Source organism: Mizuhopecten yessoensis, unplaced genomic scaffold (genome assembly GCF_002113885.1).
Source record: "Mizuhopecten yessoensis strain PY_sf001 unplaced genomic scaffold, ASM211388v2 scaffold10069, whole genome shotgun sequence".
Taxonomy (NCBI): domain Eukaryota; kingdom Metazoa; phylum Mollusca; class Bivalvia; order Pectinida; family Pectinidae; genus Mizuhopecten; species Mizuhopecten yessoensis.
In genome coordinates this window covers 3083-28074 of record NW_018408363.1, presented here as the reverse complement: position 1 = coordinate 28074, position 24992 = coordinate 3083, and the positions used below count along the sequence as shown (strand labels likewise).

General features: G+C 35.0%; 2 protein-coding genes across 2 annotated transcripts; one reads left to right on the top strand and one right to left on the bottom strand.

The window, feature by feature from the left end:
• Nucleotides 1-4: 4 nt before the first annotated feature.
• LOC110459450 (radial spoke head 10 homolog B-like) lies at nucleotides 5-16495 on the bottom strand. Its single transcript, XM_021511712.1, has 20 exons — nucleotides 16227-16495; nucleotides 14135-14210; nucleotides 13154-13222; nucleotides 12646-12704; nucleotides 11942-12056; nucleotides 11406-11612; nucleotides 10735-10911; nucleotides 9339-9480; nucleotides 8752-8870; nucleotides 7224-7410; nucleotides 6372-6483; nucleotides 5626-5705; nucleotides 5093-5187; nucleotides 4492-4545; nucleotides 4006-4116; nucleotides 3466-3627; nucleotides 2572-2715; nucleotides 1599-1671; nucleotides 983-1147; nucleotides 5-510 (listed from the first exon to the last, which is right to left on the bottom strand). Exons 1-20 carry the CDS (start codon nucleotides 16448-16450, stop codon nucleotides 275-277), a joined length of 2607 nt encoding a protein of 868 aa, XP_021367387.1. The 5' UTR covers nucleotides 16451-16495; the 3' UTR covers nucleotides 5-274.
• A 170-nt stretch (nucleotides 16496-16665) lies between these two features.
• LOC110459452 (mannose-P-dolichol utilization defect 1 protein homolog) lies at nucleotides 16666-24946 on the top strand. Its single transcript, XM_021511715.1, has 6 exons — nucleotides 16666-16836; nucleotides 20482-20564; nucleotides 21350-21422; nucleotides 21882-21948; nucleotides 23102-23222; nucleotides 23746-24946. Exons 1-6 carry the CDS (start codon nucleotides 16676-16678, stop codon nucleotides 23880-23882), a joined length of 642 nt encoding a protein of 213 aa, XP_021367390.1. The 5' UTR covers nucleotides 16666-16675; the 3' UTR covers nucleotides 23883-24946.
• The last annotated feature ends 46 nt before the right edge of the window (nucleotides 24947-24992 follow it).

The window sequence follows — 24992 nt, the reverse complement described above, 5'->3', positions numbered from 1 at the left end:
ACGCATTTAAGTCTTTTTTGCTACACTAACATTCTTAAAAATGAATACTATGAATGACGTTTTCTCAGTTTGAGATAGGAAATTACCTCGTATGAGAGGTAATGCTTTATTGTTTGTACAATTGAATCATATTAATAAAATACTTTAATTATAGTGCCGTAAGCTAGGACGGAAACAAGTTATTTTTTTATCACAGACAAAGTTCTACAAACACAGGTAATAATTGTAAAAATAAGTCCAACTTCAGTCTTTTTGACAGTTAAAAAAATTCAACCTAATTTTGGTTGATTTGTCTCAGAGCCTCAGCATCTTGTTCAGCCTTAAGACGTTCTTTAGCCTCATCAATTCTCTTCTTCTCCACCGATGTCTTCAACTGGGAAAGTTTCTCTGCAGCAGGAAAGAACTTGCGGACAAAGAAAATGTGGATCTGATGTGTCCAGAAGTTGAATTGTCGAGTAGCCTCATCAAGTTCTTCTTCATCATCTTCAGCATCCGTATCAGCCATACCAACTATGGTGAAAAGCATTTAAGGTTAACAAAACTATGCTGAAATACTATATGTAAATTTTGTTACCCTCCATTTTACACTTTTTCTACATTACGTGATATAAAAAAAATGACATGGCACAACAATACATCCATCTTAGATTACTAATTAACGAATATCAATAAAACCTGATAAAAGCATAAACATAAACTAAAAATGTTGTTTATGTACCTGTACAACACTGACAGTGTGAGGCAGGTATTTTCACATTGATTCACAAGCAGGGTTGAACATTTATTCAAACGAAAACATTTAAAATCGTGATAATTACTATTATTATGATTTTACGATTTCAAACTCTTGCAATTAATTTATCTGATGCATAAATTAGGTAACACATCTTTATGAATATATGTGATTTGTATGATATGATAGAATAATAATCTTATTGAACAGCTTCACATACACAAAGTGACCGTACAGCTGGAAACTCACCATGTTTGTAGTCCCCGTCATCATCACCCTCAGTCTGGCCCCCGAAGGTGTGACCGCCAATGGAGACCGAACTCTGCATGAGCATGTGACCATCAGCATCTGTAGCATTGGTGTGAGTGCTCACAAAGGAGGCACTTTTATGTTGCTCTGCCAGTGGCTGGATGTCTGGAAAGAATTGATTTCACAATGCAAGCTCATTTCATTACCATTAAATTATAAAAATAAATAAATTTAATAATTGTGCTAGTGGCTGGATAACCGGAAAGAATCAATTTCACAATGCAAGTTCATCTCATTACCATACATTTTTCCACTTTTTAAAATTTAGTAATGGTGCCAGTGGCTGAGTGGCTGAACAGAAATAATTTCTCCCTGTTCATTTTATAACAATCATTTGTTTATTTTTTTAATTTTTTTTTAAGAGTGCCAGTGGCTGGATGTCTGAACAGGTATAATTTAGCATGTTCATCTAATTTTATTAAATTTTTAAATTTTCTTTACGATTTTTTTTCCATACAAATAACCTCACAAAGTTTAACTAACATGAGAAGTGGTAGAATTGTTCGTGGATAAAAAATAAAAAATACAGAAGAACATAAATGAAATGGTGGAGTACCTTTCACAGACTCATGACGACTGACGGCAGTTGGGTGATCATTTTCTGATGCTCCTGTAGCCATGGATCCAGACTGAGAACAGAACAAAACAATAGACACAGTTATCACTAACACCAGACAGTTCATGATGGGGCCTGTGTGAAACAGATACCCTCTGTCAGACAATTTGAAATGTGTTGTTAAAAGACAAAACATATTTATCCAGTAGAAATTGAGTACGTTCAAGAACTCCCAAAGGTAGCAGTATACAGTAGCACACGGTGGCCTTGGGTGATATTTCTGTCAATAAATAGTCCTGTTATATGACATGTATTAATTTTTTTAAATAAACATCAGCACTGAAATTCGCATATATATGATAAAGTGGACTTTGTGGGCTTGGCTTGCCTTTGGTTTGAGAATACAGTTTTGGCTATTCACAAATCTGTGTCTACACAACAAAAACTAGCTTTTCATGTTGTCTATTTTGGTACTCAGCACATGAATAAATATTGTGAAAACATCCATTGAATGAAGCTAAACAAAAGTATCTCTCTTACCAAGTAGATGGTATTTAATGAAAGACAGGTTTAAAAAAAAAGACCCATATCATTGGGGTTAAAAATAATGTCTTTTTTTTGGCATCTAGTGAAAAACACTTCTTGAAAAAATGTCATTGCTGTAAAAAAACTGAATTTATAATGTAGTTTACAACTATATTTATATATAAGTATGTGTGTTGTGCAGGATGAATCCACTATCCATGTGTATCTCAGACATGCCCTTTATTTTTAGAGTCAGGTCATTTCTACTATACACTGCTACCAAATGGTAAATGTTTTCAATTGAAGAAAGATTCTTACACAAGAAAAATAATAATATGTGGACCCACACTTTACATAATTTATTTACCATTTGCAGTTAAGCAATAAGTACTCAGTTTATTTACATGATAATTGTACAACCACTGCTGACATTACGTGTAAAGCTCACCTCATGTTGTTTGGAGGTTATGTCACCTGTCTTGGTCGTACCATCGGCTGAGGAAACTGCCCTAACAGGAGAACTTGTCTCCGGAGAAACAGTCCCCTGGCGAGGAGACCCCTGGGCATTGGATTCGACAGCATCCATTCCAACCTGCACAAAAGAGGAAAGAAAAACATCAGCTAAACAATAATGGTTTTATAATTACTTGCTATGAAATTTATGATATGATTTCCAACTACATTAACAGACCTTTAAAATGTTCTTGACGATGTGGAAGATTTGTGTATGCACTGTTACAGCAAGATTTTTGTATGCACTGTTACAGCAAGATTTTTGTATGCACTGTTACAGCAAGATTTTTGTATGCACTGTTACATCAAGCTTTTTGTATGCACTGTTACAGCAAGATTTCTGTATGCACCGTTACAGCAAGATTTTTGTATGCACTATTACAGCAAAATTTTTGTATGCACTGTTACAGCAATATTTGTTTATGCACTGTTACAGCAAGATTTGAAAGGTTAAGGTCCCACTTTACATAACTACATATTCATCAATGCATTTAGTTTTGCTGTGTCATTTCATTTATTTTATTAACAAGAACTCAGTTATAATTCCAGTTTTTTCGAGAACCTAATACAGATATTCCAGTATGGACTATGAGGACCTCCTACTGAAAGGTGCTGATATTTAGGAGAAGATATTTGTTAACAATATTCATTGTCTGGAAAATAGAATACATAAAAGATAATTTCAGCAAATTTGATGCCCTTGTGATAGAGAGTTAGTTTGGACGTTTGACTTTTAGTGGTGTTTCCCGAATTTACAACAGACATATTTGTACGAGAAGCAAAACAATGAAATTTAGACCCGCAAAGACCCTCAGGGCTAATGAGATACCTGACTAGCCATCCGCGAAGGAGACACGGGCATGGAGAACATGCTCTGTTCCGGTGTGAGGACAGTACTGGGTCTTGGTGTTGTCGGGTCCTTCACAACAGACTCTGTCACAAATACTTCAGCCGAGCCTATCAGTGCCTCGAAAAACTCCAAAAATGTCATCTGCAAAGGAATATGTATGACTTACATAGTATTCACATGCTTCATGAAGTATTCTGTTTTAGCATTATATTTTTACCAAGTTCACTCTTAAACAAGAGGATGGATTGAACAGAGGGGAAAAAATGAATTTAACATTATACAGATGTATATATACTGTAAGAGTATTTATTTTAGTGCATTATTAAATATTAAAGATCAGCGCATGAATGAATTGGCCGGCTTACAATATATGAAATAGAAAATTATATACAAAACATGAATTAGCACAGTATCATAAATCACAATATTTACAGCGTGAAAAGTGCTAAAATTAGAATACCACTAAAATGTATGTGTTTACAGTATATATTTACAATTATTTATAATTTTACAGCTTACCTCCAACTCCAGATTACAACAGCCCTCCCCATCAGATACCCGAGGGTCGTCGGAGGAGAGGATGTCCAGCAGAGCTTTAGGAGTCAAATCATTGTTGATCAGCTTCAGATCCTGTGTACGAAAACAATACATTCCTAAATACAATTTAAAAGTTCCCGTTCCCGTCCTCAAAACCAACAACATATTCTATCATGTAAGGATTGAACATCATTTTCTTCAGTTTCATGCCGGTAGCAGGCTTCATGGAAAATGTATGTAACCGATTTGCATTCATACCAGCATGAACTTTGAAAAAAATGCCATTCAATAGCTCTATGAACGCAAATTTCCCTGGTAATGCTTATAGAGGAACTTTTAATGGAAAAACTAAATGTAAATGAAGAGTTGTGCAAATAAGAATATGTATAGCATAAAAACAAATAAATATGGAATAAGTGTTTAAATTGTGTTCTTAGATATAAAAATGAACACTCAGATGTTACCAACCTTCATCATGTACAAGAACTGTCTCATCTTCATTGAGCTATCCTTTGGTACCAACTACAAAGCAATAAAAACATCATCAAAAATGAGAAACATCTTTACAAATCATTTTTAGTACTATGATGCAAGGTATTGATTATTTTTGTTTTTGTTAAATTTGATCAGGGTCAAGTATATATAAAAGTATTAAAAGAACATTTTGTCAAAATGACATAATCTTACATTATGCAATAATTGTATATGTTATATTATTCTTGGCATAAGCCCCCTTCCCCCCAATCAACCCCCTCCCCAACCCAACTCTCCCTCTTGTCTCTCCTCCTCTCATATCTTTATATATGTCGCTCCTCTCAGCTCTTCCCCTCTTCTCTGTTTTCAGTAATAGTTGAAGATATTTTCTAATACCTAATTTAAAGTGGTGCACTGACAATTAAAGCATCCTGCATAACTGACCTATGGCACCCTCCTAGCACTTCAAAATGTGACATGAATCCTAAAACAATCTCCAATGATTCTGCCAAAAACAATATTTTGTTTTGATGAAATCCACAAATAAGAAGAATAATACCAGTATTTGACTGCTGACAAAGCGTCAAGTACTTACCTTCCTAGGGGAGCAAACAGCTTGGTAAACCTCGTACGACTGGTCAAGATGGACCAGGGCATTGACTGACCGACGACTCTCATGGTAAAAGTGTCCTAAAAGGGGGAATGATTCCAGTTTATTTTCACGATTATCTACATACCGTAAAATTTGTAACCAGTTCCAGGACACTCACTTTTATTTATTTAACTTTCATGATATACTGTTTTCCATGTGCATTAAAATGTCTTGTTTTTAGTATGAATTGTATAATTATTGTTTTGTGACAAGCTTTGTTAAAGCAAGACATGCAAATCTTGGCCTCGTTAGCCTAGTAATTAGATTCCAGTTAAACTGCTATCAACCAAGTGTTTCCTTTTTTTATCAAAAAAAATGTTCAAGTTAAAAACAAACAATTTCAATATCCTGTCATTTTCATCTAGGAGTGACGGTGCCGCAGTTGACTAACTAGGCTGTTCCATAGAGCTACTGAAAAAGTCTACTGCCATTTAATACAGCCTGAAAATCAGAATAAGAATAACAAATGATTATACCTTGGACATTGCATGCATTCCTAAGAATTTTGTCCTGGATCAGTTTGGACATACAAGATGCCAGTACAGGCTCAGTTCCCCTGCAAAGAAAAAAACAGTTTCAGAATTTTGCATGATTATTTTGTGGTTTTATTTCCATGATGTATGGGTAATGATGTATCACATTTAAACGTAACATTGGGAACAAACCCACCCCACCCTCTTAATTACATGCAAATCATGCTTTTAACAACAACATGAAAGGTTTTGTAAAAAATAACAAAACAAACATAATCAGTAAAATTGTATTTTGCTGTATTAACATGAGGGCTTAATTGGAGCATTTCTACTGGAAATGCATGCAACATGCATGCACCTGAAGACATCCGCGACACACATTTGTCCAATTTGTTTGTGTCCTTTTCCTATTTAGTTTCTCAATCATGCATGAAACAACTTGAACATATTTTACACAACTGCGACGAGTTTGACAAACATTTGGGTCATTTGTTTATTTTGTTATGTCCCATCCCCAATTTCAATACAAATGCTAGATTTTTGACCTCAGTATTATAGATAAAATTCAAAGTAAGACAGTATAAAAATATGTTGTAATTGAGACTAATATTTCTTTGATTTATTCAAAGTCTAAAAGTGTGTACTTAAAACATTTGACAAGTGCACACGCACACATAGTACATACATATTTTGAGTTAATTAATACTAGCTTAATCTACAAATAGCAGTGACGTGTTAAGTTTACTCACTCGTGTTCCTCGTGGTAGAGGTAGTAGGCTAAGATGATGAGACTGTTGACAAACTGTCGGATCAAGATTCTCTCGTACGGGTTGTGGATCTCATAGCTGGCCTTACTGTGACCTGAAAGTCCATTCACATTAGATTTAACTCATTCACCCCTAAAGACACATTTAAGCTCTTCTTATAATTCAAAGGTTGGAATAGTTCATTATTAAATTTCAGGGTGAATGAGTTACCTTTTCCCCGTTAACCCTTTCACCACTGTAGACCATAATGGACTCATCCAGATCAATGCATGGTAGAGTCTACTAAAGTTACATAGGGGTGAAAGGATTAATAGCATTATATTTTTACGGTAACATGTCAAATGTGTTTGATATTTACAGACATAGATCAAGGATTTGTTATACAGAACACCAACTAAGCTGAAAGGTTTTGTCTTGCAACCCAAATAAAAAGGTACAAAAGTTTCTGTGGTCATCCTGAGTTCATTGAGATATTTTGGGGGTTGGAAATGGAATCTGCATCAAGATACCTCAGACCCTTTTAACTCCAAAGTGGTCTTTCAATGCAGGTGTTTCTTAACACTGGTTAAAATCACAATGAAATCACTACAATGGAAAACATTTAAATTGGTCTCTTAATTAACACAGGTGGTCTCCAAATGAAGGTGATTTTATATAATAAGCAGAGCAGATTTGATTGCAGCAAGGTTTTTCTTATAAACCCCTCTATAAAACTTAAAATTTGATGCAACAATTACCGAATGTCAATCATACAGGGTGATTCTAAGATGACTCAGGCAAACCGTTGCCCGAGGGGAGGTAACTGCTGTTAAATTCATTACGACACTTAATTACCAAGCATTCTGTCCATATCCATGAGGGTGAGCTGGCCATCGTGGAGCTTACAGTCCTTCATGAACCGCCAGAACTGCATCTTGTTCATCACGAATGTGTTGTCTGTACTCTCCTCGTAACCAAGACAACTGTAGAAGTTGTAGATCTTCCTCAGAACACTGATGTTACGCATAACAACGCACAAGGCCTGTGAATAAAATGGATTTCTGAATCACCTCTGTATTTGTTTATTAAACTCCTATTGTCATTATGCAAAAGAACATGAACTATTCGACGAAGTCATGAAAAAAGTTAATGGCTAATTATGAAGATATTATTGTATGCATAAAAATGTATAATCTCATAATGATTATTGCATGACATAACGTGTTTATATTCTGGCAACTAATGCCTCTTCAAAACAAGGCAACTTAACAACGAACAGGAAAAATAACACCTAAACCCATTTAGGTATTTAACAGTGATCTCAACAGAGGCTTTTGAAGAGATGTAGGAGGTCACAGTGGTCTTATCTTATTGTAGCACCATACTAAATCAAATCAAAGCAGCATGATTTTGAATTTTGCTTTACATATCTGTGTTAACTGGATCCTGCAGGGCCCGTTATCATGAAACCGTTCTCATGCTCAAGCATGGATTCTGTGCTCAAGCCAGCTTTCTTGTAACCCATCTAAATCATGTCAACCATCAAAGAGTCAAATTTAAATATCGAAAACAGTATTCGGATTCAAGTTTCTTCAATTTTTGTCCAAAACTTTAACAAAATATGATTTTTTAAATAATTTATAATTTACAGGAAATTTGACTTGAGCACAAAATCCAAGCTTGAGCATGAGAACGGTTTCATGAATACGGGCCCTTGTCTCCTGGGGGAGAGACCATGTTAAACAGTTACAATTGATCATAAATACTGTTTATCACATAATGTACTGTTTTATCCAATGAATCAGCCCTGTGATTGGTTGTAAGTTTCAATAGTGACGTCACTCGATCCTAGGACAAGTACATCACGTTGAAGACTTACTCATTGGTGGCAAAATGGAGGCTTTTTACATTTCAAGGTTACATGAAAATTGTTGTTTTAAAAATAAATGCCACAAATCCTGATTATGTGATAAAAATGATCTAACATGAGTTTCCGTTTCACCAGATTTATGAAACAAGTCTAAAAAAAAATCAATTTATTGAGCCTCTGTCAATTTGTGACGAGTTTCATCAGAGGTAAACACTGAATTGAAAAATTCTTAGACTCGTTTCATAAATCTCATATGAAATAGAAACTCATGTAAGATCCTATATTTATCAAATGGATGGCATTTACTGCAGAACATGTATCTTTATAACACTTTTAAGTGACATTAAAAAATGATCTGTGCTACCTCAAGGAGGCAAACACACAAGCATATGCCGCCTCTAGCACACATACACGCAAACATAACCCACATGGAGACATGTCATTAAATGATCTCAGCTGTTAATCAATAGGAAGTTAAACAAAATGAAAACCAACCAAAGTATGTTTGCTTACCTGTCGAGCCTCTTCCTCCCTATCATACTCTGTAAACTCGTTAAGGAGGTGCTCGATGTCCAATTGGAAGCTAGGACTAATGGTGTTCCTGCTCTCATTACTGTGGACCGACAGGTTATCTGTGGATAGAAAAAATTTACATTCAGTTTTTATTGTGGGCTTAAGAATTAGGAAATAAGAATTGGGAAAAGTGAAATAATTATGTGCATCCAAAATGTAAATTTTACTCCTATTAAAAGATTAATATTTGTCTAAATCCGATTTAAAAGACTATACAAGTAGTTTGTTTACCAAAGCTGATTTACATTTAAAAATTATATGCATCATAAGATTTTTTTTTTTTTTTTTTGAACTTTTTGACAAAACTGGAGGAAAAACACTATTTCCTATAATGGGAATGGAATACAATTTCTGCCCTAATATTGACCCCAAAAAATGCAATTCAAAATCATATATTGACTAAGTTTAATACCATATCTAAGTACTTGCATGGTTGATGGACTATTGGATATTGTTCTTCATATAAAATTGTTACATTTGACTATTTTGGGGGGTCTCACACATGAACCCTTGACCTTTCCACTCACCCCCAGGCAGCGGTGTGCGGGTCCTGATCTGTGTAATGTCGGGAGTGGTGGCGCCGTCCATAGTAAAGTCGGGGTACTCCACTATATGGTCCCTCTCGAACATCCCTTCATAGATTCTTCCATTCTTGAATGTGAACTTCCCCTGTACAGTAAGAATAATGCAGAAGATTTAAAAAAAATCATCTGTTTAAAATTCTTTTTCAGGGAGTTGTTAATGTACTATAATGTATTACAGTATATAAAAATTTGTGTTAAACGTTATCTTTGAGATGTTTTTGTTTAACGTAAATCTTTTTTTTTAGATGTTTTTGTTTAGAATAAAATTAAAAAAAGTTGAACAATAATGATCAAAATCAATCCTTTGGAAAAAAACCCAGAAAAGTTTAGGGTCCTCATACTTTTACTTTCTTCCAGAAATAAGTTTGTGTCTGTTGGGAGGGGGAGGACACTTTTTTTGGTACCTCAACAACCCCCCAATCTATTTTATTACTTTCGACTTAATACTTCAGCAATGTTTTGACCCCATCACCCATGTAACATCTACTCTTAGCTCTTCTCTACCACCCCTAGCCCAACATATATATATTAAATTCTACGTTAAACCTTAATATTAGTATAAGCTCTTAGATTAAACCTTAATATTAGTATAAGCTCTTAGATTAAACCTTAATATTAGTATAAGCTCTTAGATTAAACCTTAATATTAGTATAAGCTCTTAGATTAAACCTTAATATTAGTATAAGCTCTTAGATTAAACCTTAATATTAGTATAAGCTCTTAGATTAAACCTTAATATTAGTATAAGCTCTTAGATTAAACCTTAATATTAGTATAAGCTCTTAGATTAAACCTTAATATTAGTATAAGCTCTTAGATTAAACCTTAATATTAGTATAAGCTCTTAGATTAAACCTTAATATTAGTATAAGCTCTTAGATTAAACCTTAATATTAGTATAAGCTCTTAGATTAAACCTTAATATTAGTATAAGCTCTTAGATTACATAATTACTTTGAATGCCTCTATATCATGAGGTTATGTTTGAAATGTTGCTCGACAGACCCATAATTGATAGTACGTCAATGTTTTTTCTTATTGAAACCATTTATGATCAATTTTGATATAAAATTAAATGAAATTGTTGACGCAAGAAAAAAATATATATACATGTATTTTATATCTTTCTCATAAGTATGATGTTTCTATTTTTTCAATTACAGTTGATTTCAATTTTTTAATTTAGGTAATTTCTATCACATACCTTTCCATGCAAAATTAAATGAAATTGTTGATGCAAGAAAAATATATATACATGTATTTAATATCTTTCTCATAAGTATGATGTTTCTATTTTTTCAATTTCAATTTTTAATTTAGGTAATTTCTATCACATACCTTTCCATGCTTCATGTTGTTTTTCCAACCTCCCTCGTACTTGGCACCGTTGGCGTACAGGAACGTGCCGAAGCCGTGTCTGAGGCCATTAACAAACTCGCCGTCATACATGTTCCTGAGGGGGTACTGTGACCCTGTCTTACGACGCAGTAACCAGTTATGCTGACCCATACCATGCTATACAAATAAAACAGAGTTCACTTTATATTCACTCATTAATAATCATTATTGATTTAGAGGCAAAAGAGTTCTGACTGGTAGTGAAAACATTAATATGTAACTGATAAGAATGTGATGAAATTTCTTCACATCTTTTCAATTCATCTTGTATACCTGCCTTGAATGGTTGCCTTTTAGACAAATGTCTCTGATTGTATTTTTTTATGCTGATTTAGGCATAATCAGTATTTTGCAGGTTTTAAAGATCTTGTGAAACCACAAAGAATACCATAATCCTGTCACAATTTCAACATTTGTGCCAGATAATATAAATTGGCAATATTAGCATTTCTCTTTGATATCAATATATTATTGAAAACTTCAATAACTTAAATAGTGAGTATATAGAAATTTTAATGGCAGACTGTTTCTGTATGTGTGCTGAGTGAGTAATTTTAAATGTGAAAATTAGATTTATAAAAGTTAAAACAGACAACGATTTGAAAACGAACCTGAATGCCATTTTCCCAGTTGCCATTGTAGATCTGGTTTTTGTCAAGCCACTTCATCGTTCCCTCACCGTGCCGGACGTTGTTGAACCACATGCCCTGGTAGACATTGCCAGAGGGATACTGACGAGTGCCCCAACCATGCTTGACATTGTTCACCCAATCTCCATCATAGAACGACTTTCCCTCACTATCGTATTCCATCTTTCCCTGTAAATTAAATCCATTACAAAAAATGAAACAAAAATTATATATCCTTGTTAAACCTGCCCTTCTAATGAAAATGCTTTGAGAAAATGAGATCTCTACTTTTGAAATATAACTACAGATTTATATATGTGTGTATTTTACTATTCAGTGTTTTCACTAAGTACAGAAATAGGAGGTTGTTCACAAGCTATAAATTTGACCTACCAGGTATATGTTTCTGAAAAAAAACCTGGTTCAAAGTTGATGAATAGCAGGCTATACTTTTGCCAGCAACTGGCTTTTAATGAGAACACTGCTATTGAAAATATACTATATTAGTTGACACTGACCTTTCCGTTCCTTTTACCTTCACACCATTCCCCGGAGTAGGACACCTTGTTTCCCTTGTAGTGGAATGCTCCATCACCATGGCGCTTCCCATTCACCACATCACCCTCGTAAGTACTGCAACACAAAAATAAGCCTCAGTCTCTTTTCCACAAGTTCTTAACTTAATAAAGCCTGTCTCACAGATAAGTTTAATCATTAAATTCAAATCTTTAACAGAATTCATTTATCATTAACGACATTCAAAATATTTTCAAAATTACATTCCCCCCCCCCCCGCCCTCTGCTCAACCCTAATCTCAACCCCAATACAAGGTTATATACCTACAAAAAGAATCTGTTTAAAATATGTCTACCATATTGATTACTTTTCTGAATTGAATGGAAATTACCTTGTACCTGTAATTTCATTCAAAGATTTGTTCAATAACATTTTGTAACCAAGAGCAAAATTTACATTGCTAAATAATACTTTATCACAAAATAAAATTGTTTCTGTTTTGTTCCTTTAGCACATTCATGAGATTAAAAAATGATAAAGAAAAACTTTCAATGGTCAAAGTTCTAACTCTCTATCAGAGTTTTACAGAAGCCGATGATTTGTGGGGTTCTATGTAATATTGGGGGAAAATCTCATTAAAAGATAATGTGCATTACACAATACCAATTTTGTATTAAGCACAGAAGTTCCGGATTAACCTCTTACCTTCCGTCTGGCCACCTGTAACTTCCTTTGCCCGTGACCTTGTTCTGGTAAAACTCACCCTACATTGCAAAAGAAATTGCTTATAAGTATGTAATAATTCTGCAACTTTTCATTTAACTGTTTATCTGGCTTATTAGATAAAAAAACCCACATTGTTTCTGCACACTTTTGGTTCTGATAAACATAATGTAATGCATTTTTTTTAAATTTTCTGTGTGCGAAAAAAAAAGATAATTGTATTATCAAGCTCTTATTTTGCAGGATATAAAACATGATTTTAAAAATTATGAAGTATATATTCCTTCGATTTGATATGAGGTTGGTTTAAATATGAAATTTATAACAAATTTTTGAGCATTACCGTATACGGTTTATGTTTTATTGCTTCTAACCAAAGCTCAAAGTATTGATATGTATACTATTTAGTTGATAAGTTTATGAAATTATGATATATATATATCGAAACAATTGAGAAATGTTTGACAATCATAGGACAAGGATACATTACCTCGTAAGTAACTCCATCAGACCAAGTGTAGCATCCCTTCCCATGCATATGGCCTTCCATGAACATCCCCTGAAGTCACACATTTTACATTGACGTTATATTCAAATAAAATTGCACTCTCAATATCAAAAGGTTACACTCACTTTCGCTCTCTGCAACTCTGGAGTATGTCATAGCAAAATTTAAGGCACAAAGATAGCTCTTTGATTGGTCTCGGGTAAAAAAAATCCTGACCAAATACTAGCTAGGCTGATACCTGTTATTTGAAGATTATCAACTTTTCTGTTACTTGACCGCTAGATTGTTTTGATGGACATCAAAGGATTGAACTAGTCTCTTTGTCTCATCTACAAGGGGGCGCACACTGAGCCTTCAGAGAGTGTAACTGAGGGTAACTCATGGAGTATTGAGGACGATAACATTGATGTCCTAGCTGGTTGTCTTGGGTCGTAAGGGGATTTAGTAGGAATCAAATGCAGTGAATTATTGTAATGATACATTTTGGCATTCTTGCCAATCTTTTGAAATGTCCATTTGGGAGATTCTTCAAGCTCAAAAAACATTAATAAAATGTGTGTATAGATACACAATAACCATTTAACCCTTTCACCCCTATTCAACTTAAGTAGACTCTACCATGCATTGATTTGGATGAGTCAATTATGGTCTACAGTGGTGAAAGGGTTAAAATGCCATATTTTGAGTTGTTCTTTCAGATAAAATCGGGAGTCTCCCTCCTTATATTAATAGGAAGAGTTGGCAAGTAATTGTTTTGGTTGTCAGAGTAAAACTTTGACGATATTACCTAACATTAATGATTTTAATGATCTATTAATTATAAATTATGGATATAAGTTATAATTAAGTTAAATTCATGTACAGATTTCTTGAATTTATCTTAAAAACAAGATTTTAGATTAAAACGAAATCTGAAACTAGAGTACATCATCATAAAGGTGATATTGATCTCAAATACTTTACCTTGTATAGGTGTCCACCGGTGAAATGAGCAACACTCTCGCCCTCGTACAACCCGCGCAGCTTCTCACCCTCAAAGCTGTAATTATGACAGTGTTTTTCATGACAGCAGTAATAACAAACATCATAAAACATCAGAAATCTTTAAGTCACATGCCAACTAATATATAGTTACATTCACTGAAATGATTCGAATTGCCATTAAACTAAAAGAAAATGTCAAATTATTGATAGGAAATGTATACAAAAGCCCGAATTCAACAATTGGTAACTTCTAGTCTCAAAAATGTTATCAGGAGTGCATCAGAAAGTGCAAGCCATATCCTGATTATTGGGGATTTTAACTTTAGGAAAATTAACTGGGAAACTGAATCAACCACGGACCCCATAGGCTCTCAATCAAATCAATTCCTGGAAATAATTATGGACCACTTTTTGTGTCAACATGTTCGGGAGGATACAAGACACAGAGAAGGGCGATTGCTCCGTCAATACTGGTAATAACAAATGAGGAAGGTATGATGCATGATTTAAGAACTGGAAATTGGAACACCATTGGAAAAAATGATCACTCCGCCATCAAATTCAATCTCCTATTTTACTCCCAGGACACATCAAAAACCTGAAAATACAATTATTACAGAGAAAATTTTGACCAAATGAGTGTGGAATTATCGTCTATTGATTGGGGAAACATCCTCAAGGACCTGGGAACTCGAGAAGCATGGGGTTTGTTTTGTCGACAAGTTAATAAATAGTATCGAGAGAAATGTACCTGTGGCAACAAATTCTAAAACCCGGGCACACAAACCTTCGATGAACAAACCAGGTTTAGATAAGTTAAAACACAAAAGGAAAATGTGGCAACAATACTTGAGAAATAAAACTCCTGAAAATTACGAACACTACAGGTTAGCAAGAAATAGAGCAACAATAGCAAAAAGGAAAGGAGTTGGGAAACGGATTTCGGCAACTTGGGAGTAGATCAATGTGCGAAGCAAAAATACTAAACTCCTTCTTACAGGAAACAACATAATTAGCAATACACAGTTTGGATTCATAAAAGGAAAATCTACCGCCCTTCAACTACTAGAAGTTCTGGATGACATCACAGAATTATTAGACAAAGGAAATGCCATTGATGTCATTTATTTGGATTTCCAAAAGGCATTCGACAGTGTGCCTCATACCAGACTTCTAAAAAAGGTGAAAAGCATTGGTATCGGAGGATATCTACTTGAGTGGATATGTTCATTTTTTACAGATAGAAAACGAAAGAGTATACTCCTAAACGGTTCAGCCTCAAACTGGGTCAAGGTCAAAAGTGGTGACCTTCAGGGAAGTGTCCTCAATCCGGTTTTGTTTTTAATATACATAAATGACCTAACGAATAGTATCGACAACTATAAAACTGTTTGCGGATGAAAGCAAAATCAAGGAGGTCCAGAAGCTTATAGCTTGATACAGACCGGTGAACTGATATAACTGATATAATATCCCGCACTACCTTTGAACATTAGATGAGTTTTCATTTAATGATAGTTCAGGATTTTATTTTGACAAAATATATATAATGGGAATCAGAAAGGGCCAATGGGAGATAAAGCTATTGAAATAATGAAATCCTATATAACAGTTAAATCATGATCTCATCAATATAACTAACTTGGAAAACGATTGTGTGTAAAAAACAGTTTCATAAATATTGGCCAGCAGTATTTTGAACCAAATTATATGTAAAAACAGAAAAGGGGCATAAATCAAATGGAAGTAATAATTATTTTAATATAAATTACAAGCAAATAGGGTGAGTAGTGTGACAGAGTTTAATTCAATTGTACTCGTATATGATAACAGAACTTGTCTTCTGACTTTGCACTAGGGAGGTTCCCTTTTGATCAGTGACAGAGTGCCTGACTAGGAAGGCTGCCATGGGGATGTGGGTTCCTGGCTGTACCTGGTGGAAACACACTACTCTCTTTCCTGTTACAGTGATATAGAAAATGGTAGGTATGAACTCCAGAAAAAGATAAATAATATAACTTAATTCAGTTTGATCATAGTTGTCGCGATAGGATATGTTAACCCCAGTTACCTCTCTATGATTAGTTCCGTCAAAGTTGGTTCGTCGTATTCGGGTTCGGGAGACGGCTCTTTACGAGGCGATTCCTGGACATTATCCTCGGTTGGAGTCGATTCAGTCCCACCAATAATGGATCCATCTTTCTTTTCATCGTCGATTATCGACCCTTCGCTCTTTTTAGCACTTCTTTTCTCCCCATCTTTCCCCTTTTTCCCTTTCGCTTCTTTAGTTGCCATGCTGCGACGGAAGCTCGATGTAAACAGAAACAGGTCCGCGGTAAAGAAAACCAAGTCAACAGATGAAACATAAATTGCTGTGGTATTTTTATTACAATGTACCACCCTACGCTTTTTAATGAACAATAATAAAGAAAAATACTTAAATCAATTATGATGTGAATAATAATTTATCTTATGTCATGTTGAAAATATTAATGTTCCGCACTTGATAAAGCTCCCAACATGGCGGAAATTTCGTCTGCTGTCGACGCCCTCTGTAATTTTTTAAGCCTTACGTGTGTTGTAACATGTCTCATGTTAAAACTACCTCAGATGTTAGCAATCTTAAAATCAAAGAGCACGCAAAGTCTTAGTTTGGTGAGCGTTCTTGTGGAAGAATGTGCGTAAGTAGCACCAGAAAATACACAATGGAGTCCAATATTGATCACATGACACGTGTTCATCAACACGCTACTTTCACTTTCATTGTTGACACGAAGGATCTAAACTTCGAGTTTTCTTATAATGATGGTATTAACATACATGTGGAGCTTAAATTAATAGTCATTCACGTTGTCATCTTATGGTTTTTAAGTTGTTATTTACTAAATTTAGATTTATAACCAGTAACCGGCATGCTTTTTCACTTCATTGTCATTATATAATTGTATTTTGGGGTCCAAGGTTTGATTCCCAGTCTGGCCCAATTGCATTTTCCATCATCTGTTACAGTTACTTCTGTGACCAACACTGGTTTTAGATGTGTGTTTATGCATTGGTAAGGGGAATACCAAAATCTTGGTTGTAATTATATTGTGTCAGATTTTAATTGTACATTTAACATGTAGGATTACGATAGCCTAATAGCTTCACGCTAGAGAGAATTTCCCTTCAGTGTGAAGGGTAGAGGGGCAGACTTGGAAGCTGGGGGTCGCAGGTTCGATCCCTGATGGAAGCACACTTCTATGATTTTGCCTGTTACAGATGGGTATAAGGGTTATCACACTTAAAAGGGGGAAGTAAGACTTGCATGATTTTAATTGTAGATAGGATTATGGTAACCTTCACTTCAACTTCAACAGGATACTCTAAAACGTTCAATATACTGAACACTATTTAGAGGCATCAGAGAGATCGGTTTAAAACAAGTATTTTTATTTTATATTTTTTAGAACTATATGATAAAAACAACATGTACGCTTAGAATTTGTGAGAGAGGAGATTTGCCTTCTAGCTTCATGCTAGAGGGAATTTTCATTTAGCTTGATCTGTAGAGTGGCGGACTCGGAAACTGGGTATCACTGGTTCCATCCCTAGTGGAAGCACACTGGTCTCTGGTGAGCAGGTAGCTCACTAGCTTAATTGTAAGTTGTATGTATTAATACTTGAGGAGATCATAATTTGTTGGAAAGTAATGCATGTAAGCAGCATGGTTTATTGTTCTATTACATTGATTGATCGGCTATTTTATTAGCATCGGGTGATCAGTTTCTGAGGCTATTTTATTAGCATCGGGTGATCAGTTTCTGAGGCTATTTTATTAGCATCAGGTGTTCAGTTTCTGAGGCTATTTTATTAGCATCGGGTGTTCAGTTTCTGAGCCTTTAATTAAGATAAAATTGCAAACGTACCTATATACAAATCTGAGCAAAATAAACAGTTATGTGCTTCATGTTTTATTTCATCAATGGTTTTTTTATCTTTAATTTTTTCCTTGGCAGTCTTCATTCAATGTAACACCATTTTGTGCCTATAGTTTCTGTGCCCATCTACATATATTTACAGTACACATTGTATGAACGGTTATACTGCTACAGTAAAAAAAAAAATGGAAATATATTAAATTAGTCAAAAATAAGTATGTTGTTTTGTATGGATCTGCTACATTTTTTAACAACAAAATGTTTGCTGAGGATATACTTTCATTTACTGATAATGAAGATGGAAATTCACCGCAAATAGTACATATAAGGACACCATACTCTTTTTGAAGATACCTGTAGAATAACCAGACAAACCAGACCACATGACAGTTTTGTTAAACAGATGAGGATGAGTTGTGGCATATATAAATTATATCTTAAAAGTACATGTACACTATTGTGGATGGTTTTTGTTGTATTCTTGGCTAGTAAAAATATAATAGCAAAACACACTTTTCTACACATATTTACATGCTTTTGCCTCATTTTTCAACGTCTTTGGAGACATAAACCAAATGTTTACTTTCGCTTCCCAAAACAACAAAGATATTAACAAACTTGCAGTATGCACACTGCCGTAGCAATGTGCATAGGTAAGGAAATGGGTACAGCACAGAAACGGGAACAGCACAGAAACAGGTATAGCACAAAAATAGGTATAGCACAGAAATAGGTATAGCAAAGAAACAGGTATAGCACAGAAATAGATATAGCACAGAAACAGGTACAGACCAGAAACAGGTACAGCACAGAAACGGGTACAGCACAGAAACAGGTACAGACAAGAAACAGGTACAGCACAGAAATGGGTATAGCACAGAAATAGATATAGCACAGAAACAGGTAACACAGAAACAGGTAACACAGAAACGGGTACAGCACAGAAACAGGAATAGCAAAGAAACTGGTACAGCACTGAAACGAGTACAGCACAAATACTGGTACAGCACAGAAACAGGTATAGCACAGAAATAGGTACACACCAGAAACGGGTACAGCTCAGAAACAGGTAAAGCAAAGAAACTGGTACAGCAGAGAAACGGGTACAGCAGAGAAATGGGTATAGCACAGAAACGGGTACAGCACAGAAACAGGTAAAGCACAGAAAAAGGTATAGCACAGAAACAGGTACAGACCGGAAACAGGTACAGCACAGAAACGGGTACAGCACAGAAACAGGTGAAACAGGTAACACAGAAATAGGTACAGCACAGAAACAGGTATAGCAAAGAAACTGGTACAGCACGGAAACGAGTACAGCACAGAAACGGGTATAGCACTAAAACGGGTATAGCACAGAAACGGGTACAGCACAGAAACAGGTATAGAAGAGAAACGGGTATAGCACAGAAACGGGTACAGCACAGAAACTGGTACAGGCAGAAACGGGTACAGCACAGAAACGGGTAAAGCACAGAAACGTGTATAGCACTGAAACGGGTAAAGCACAGAAATGGGTACAGCACAGAAACAGGTACAGCACAGAAACAGGTATAGCACAGAAACTGGTACAGCACAGAAACAGGTAAAGCACAGAAACTGGTACAGCACAGAAACAGGTACAGCACAGAAACAGGTACAGCACAGAAACGGGTATAGCACAGAAACGGGTACAGCACCGAAATGGGTATAGCACAGAAACGGGTAAAGCACAGAAACAGGTAAAGCACAGAAATAGGTACAGCACAGAAACGAGTACAGCACAGAATCTGGTACAGCACAGAAACGGGTAAAACACAGAAACAGGTACATCACAGAAACGAGTACAGCACAGAAACTGGTACAGCACAGAAACGAGTACAGCACAGAAACAGGTATAGCACTAAAACGGGTAAAGCACTAAAACGGGTAAAGCACTAAAACGGGTAAAGCACAGAAACAGGAACAGCACAGAAATGAGTACAACACAGAAACTGGTACAGCACAGAAACGGGTAAAGCACAGAAATGGGTACAGCACAGAAACAGGTACAGCACAGAAACAGGTATAGCACAGAAACGGGTACAGCACAGAAACGGGTATAGCACAGAAACGGGTACAGCACAGAAACAGGTATAGCACAGAAACATGTACAGCACAGAAATGGGTATAGCACAGAAACGGGTACAGCACAGAAACAGGTATAGCACAGAAACAGGTACAGCACAGAAACAGGTACAGCACAATATTAAGTCCTCCAAATATACACTTTTACAACAATATTTATAACTTGCATTGACCCAAAATGAAAGATGATCATAACACGTTATATGTCTTTAGTAAAACGGTTCAAGAAATTTCATGAAAACCCATCTTCAAAAAGTGCTTTATATGTATATGTATCTATACCTCTTTTATATTTTTCAGATATTCTGTGATCCTCTCCTACAATTTTACCAAAGGCTACCCACTGCCAACATATTTTGAGTATACCTTCCTGGTATTTCAAGGTACATGTACACATTAAATATTTCTGCTTGATTCATAATTACATTTATTGCTCACTAATTGTATGCCCAAATATATATATAATTCAACTTAATGCAAAAAACTAACTAACTCTTTGTCCCTGGTCCGGTGTCTTTCTGTGAAACAGACAGCCTGTCTGTAAACATATTTTTAAAGCTGCATCTCAGAATTTAGGGACGGGTTTATAATGTTACTTGGTATGCACAATTCGCTGGTCCATATATATGTATGTAGATACATGTTAATGCCCTCAGAGATCATGCTGATCCTTTTGTACATGTGCTTTTTCAAGAGAAGAATTAAGTAAAGAAGCTATGTACCTTTAAACAAGCCATGCTTTTTCAGTGGTGAGCACCAGGATCCTTATGTAATCTCATATTCTGTAAAAAGCAAATGTTTCAATATTTTATAGCATTTTATCGCAGTGCTTAGATAATCATTATATATTGTTTACTGATAAACTGATACATTTTAGCATGCAACATATATTTGTGAAAACATACATATACATGCATATAAACATAATTCTTATTTTGATAATTTTCGTATGTGTTAATACAATGTATTTATATTAATATGTGTTCTATAGATAAGTATGGTATTAGCAATCAATACCAAACATTTGTCACAATATATTAATGAAGTCTTTGTAACTTTGTTCTATTTTGTTGTTTTCTATTTAATGAGTTTCTTATCAGAATTTATCATTTTAGAGGATTGTATAGTATTAAAATTCAATATCATCAAAAAAAAATGTGTTTTTCAGATTTGATTCTGATCAGCCTGATGCTCCATTACAACCGGAAGTTGAGCATCCAAACACTGTTCTACTTCATCATGTATCCTTACCTTAATCAGGGGTTTCATTGGAATTTATGATAGCAGGTTGTTATTTCTGTTAGCTGTATCAACCAAATTTTTCACGAAGTGTTGTATATTTCCTCCTGTTGTTTTAAAACTATTAATTTACATGAACAAATTCCTTCCATTTCTTATTATATTGCTACAGGAATAAAACGAATTAAAACCTAACAAAGAAAACGAAGAGGATGCCATTTTTCTAGGCAAAACAATTATGACTGTCTTCATATTCTTTCTCCTCCTCCTCAAAATGAGATGCTCTTGTCAAGACTTTCCTTTTTAACATCAGTTTATATTAGTAGTGCTTATTTAACTTTCTCTTTAGTCGCAATCGGTATAAACATCTGAAATAAGTATTATTATCTGTGACCTCATTTATCGGTCTGGGTTTCCATATTCTCTGATGATGTTCTAATTATGGACCTTGACAAAAACAGATATTTTGTGTTCTTTCTATGTCTTGTCAATGGAGTTCTTCCAGAGTTGATATTAAATACAGCCATGGTAAGTTCCAATTCAGTGAAGTTTTTTATTTTCTTTTTCATGAAAATTTGTGTGCTTTCTTGAGTTACAATATTGTAGCAGGTAGAAGTTTTCCTTACAGTTAGTTGATCATGATGAAATTTCCCCATTAACATTATAGGGTCTAATATTTGCTTTATAGATATTTGGAAATACCAATTGAGTTGGTACCAATGAACTCTCAGTGTAACAGATTTCGCCATATCGCAATTGTTTGAGACTACATTTATGTAAAACCATCCTCGCCACTCCAGGAGTTACGCTCACTTTCGCTCTCTGCATCCCTGGAATATGTCATAGCAAAATTGAAGACACGTGGCTAACTAGTTGATTGGTCTCGGGTAAAAAAGACCTGACCAATCGCCAGGCTGATACATGTCCATTGAAGAATACAGAGAAGCAATACCCGACTTCAATGCCAGCCCAATTTACTGTTACGCGACCGCGAGATTCTTTTGATGTACATTACATCAAAGTATCAAACTAGTCTTCTCATCTCATCCACAAGGTGGTGCACACTGAGTCTTTGCTTTTGCTATGACAAGGGCGCAGAGAGCGTTAGCGAGCTTTACCCCTGGAGTATCGAGGATGATGTAATACCAAGTCAACTAAAAGGTCATGTCAATGTCATGTTGATACTGGACATTACATAATGTTACATGTGTACAAGACATGGACATCATATGAAGAGAAAAATAAAAACAAGTATAGGTACAATGTACATGTACATCTGTAATTCTATTACCTGTAGCTCTAATCAGTACCATACTGAAATTTCCTACTTTTATAAAATAAAATTCAAATAGGGTCAAATGAAAAATAAATTCTATTTCAGCTAACCCTACTTCCTTAGATTATTGTGCCTACCCTATAATTCTTATTGGCATTTAGTGTTATGCACTGTTGAAGTCAGAACTCCTGCTCTATATGAGCATAGAAAAACTATTTTCTAAAATAAAAATAAAATTGCCTACCTACCTACCCTATTTTTTCTGAGGATGATAGCTGAAACACAAGTTTTTTTTTTGGCCTAGAGAGAAAAAAATGTATCGGAATATATAAAATCTTTAATGTATCATTATTGGAGGAATGTGATGCTAACTTTAGGTACATGTATAACTCATGTTTGTTTCAGAGAGGGGTAACAGGTCTGACAATGTTCAGTAAGGGAACACAGATTAATACACTGTATCAGAGGAAGGAGCCTGGCCAGATCAGTCAAACCAGCTGGACTATTGCTGCCTATGGAGCATTAGGTGAGATATTATATATCTGGGCATTACTCAGAATCTTAATGAAATTGAGAGCTTAATAAAATGTTTGAAGCCGTTTAAAGCCCATGTTAAAAGTTTGACGAGAGAACAACTGTGATACATATGTAAGATGTAATAACTTGTGACCAATCCCTTGTTAAAATAAATTGGCAATATAATATGATTAAAGTAAGTAAAGTAAGGTGATACTTAACATTGTTTAAAATTTACCTGTTGTCTTAAACCTATTTTGATATTTCTATACATATCATGAGATGAGTTTTTATTCCAACAAAAAATTATGTACATTTATCCCTTGATGTTTCATAAATACATAATTTTTATGAAACAGTTGTAACTCATTTTACATCTCATTTACATATTTTTTAAATTGGCAAAGTTTTTAGATTTGCCATTACATTAAAAATATCAGTAATTTAACAAAACTCTATGGTTATTGTTGAGCCTGATGTCAGTTTAAGACACATATTCAGATACATATTAACACATTTGTATTTTGTTTCAGTGAGGATGCTCACCAGTAGTCTACAGACCAGGGACGCTGTTGTCTTCATCAACAATACTGTCAGTGCTTCCATGAACATAACCATGGTGGGCATGTTGATATACTACAAACAGAAACCAAAGGCCAAATTGAACTAAGCTTGTTGCCATCAGTACCTGTTATGTGGTCCAAATTATCATGTTTCTCTTAAATTGTCCACAACAAGTCTTTTTAAGACATGATTATTCTTGCCTTATTCTTTATAAGACATGTTGTGTTCTGTATCAGAAGTCAAGATGTGTGTTTGTAGTCTAGGTTTTTTTACAACGCATGTTTATTATTGTCCTAGATGTCTTGCAAGTCTTTACAAGTCAAGTTTACCTTGGTTGTCAAGTCTCACAAGTCAGTACAAGGCATGCTTAGTCTTGTCATGAGAGTCTTTACAAGTCAAGGTTACCTTGGTTGTCTAGTCTCACAAACCAGTACAAGGCCTGCTTAGTCTTGTCATGAGAGTCTTTACAAGACAAGGCTACCTTGGTTGTCTAGTCTCACAAATCAGTACAAGGCATGCTTAGTCTTGTCATGAGAGTCTTTACAAATCAAGTTTACCTCAGTTGTCTAGTCTTTCAAGGCTATGAAAGTTCTGGAGTCTTTACAAATCATGTATACATTGGTTGCATATATATTTGCCAACTTTTTAAAAATTTCCACGTGGAAGATTACGCATGCTCAGATAAAGAAGCATGAATAAAATGTTTATGTACGCCCTAGGGAAAAAAACAATATTTTTGAATTACATTTTTTAACTGTCTTTCAGATGAAGTTATCAGATTTTAGAAAACACTAGAATTATCAAATTCACTGGTTGAAAATGCTCAATTTAGGGGTTCAAAATCGGGAGTCTCCCTCCTAAATAGGAGAGTTGGCAAGTATGTGTTGTCTAGTCTCAAAAGCCTGTGCAAAAACATGTTTAGCATTTTCTTGAGAGTCTTTACAAATCATGTTTACGTTGGTTGTCTAGTCTTTACAAGGCAAGGTTAGGCTTTCCAAAATAATTGCAATGAAATTGAAATAGTTGAAATGCCTAGTGATCATTTTCTAAATCGCATTGTGCAATTATAATTCTTACAGACACGTTGCACCCGGTAGATCGGGTGCTTAGCCCTGTATTGTTGTTTTGTGACCTATTCTAATCGCTTTCTGTCCGTCGTCGTCCGTCGTGCGTCGTGCGTCAACTTTTTACATTTTCAACTTCTTCTCAAGAACCG

Bases quoted from the DNA above. Each gene is read 5' to 3' on its own strand.
- LOC110459450 (XM_021511712.1), bottom strand. From the start codon at position 16,450: ATGGCAACTAAAGAAGCGAAAGGGAAAAAGGGGAAAGATGGGGAGAAA. The intron at 11,613-11,941 runs GTCAGTGTCAAC...TTTAATTTACAG, and splicing joins AAGGTAAAAGGAACGGAAAG to GGAAAGATGGAATACGATAG. The intron at 511-982 runs GTGAGTTTCCAG...TTTTCACCATAG, and splicing joins TGACGGGGACTACAAACATG to TTGGTATGGCTGATACGGAT.
- LOC110459452 (XM_021511715.1), top strand. From the start codon at position 16,676: ATGGCGGAAATTTCGTCTGCTGTCGACGCCCTCTGTAATTTTTTAAGC. The intron at 20,565-21,349 runs GTACATGTACAC...TGTGTTTTTCAG, and splicing joins TACCTTCCTGGTATTTCAAG to ATTTGATTCTGATCAGCCTG. The intron at 23,223-23,745 runs GTGAGATATTAT...ATTTTGTTTCAG, and splicing joins TGCTGCCTATGGAGCATTAG to TGAGGATGCTCACCAGTAGT.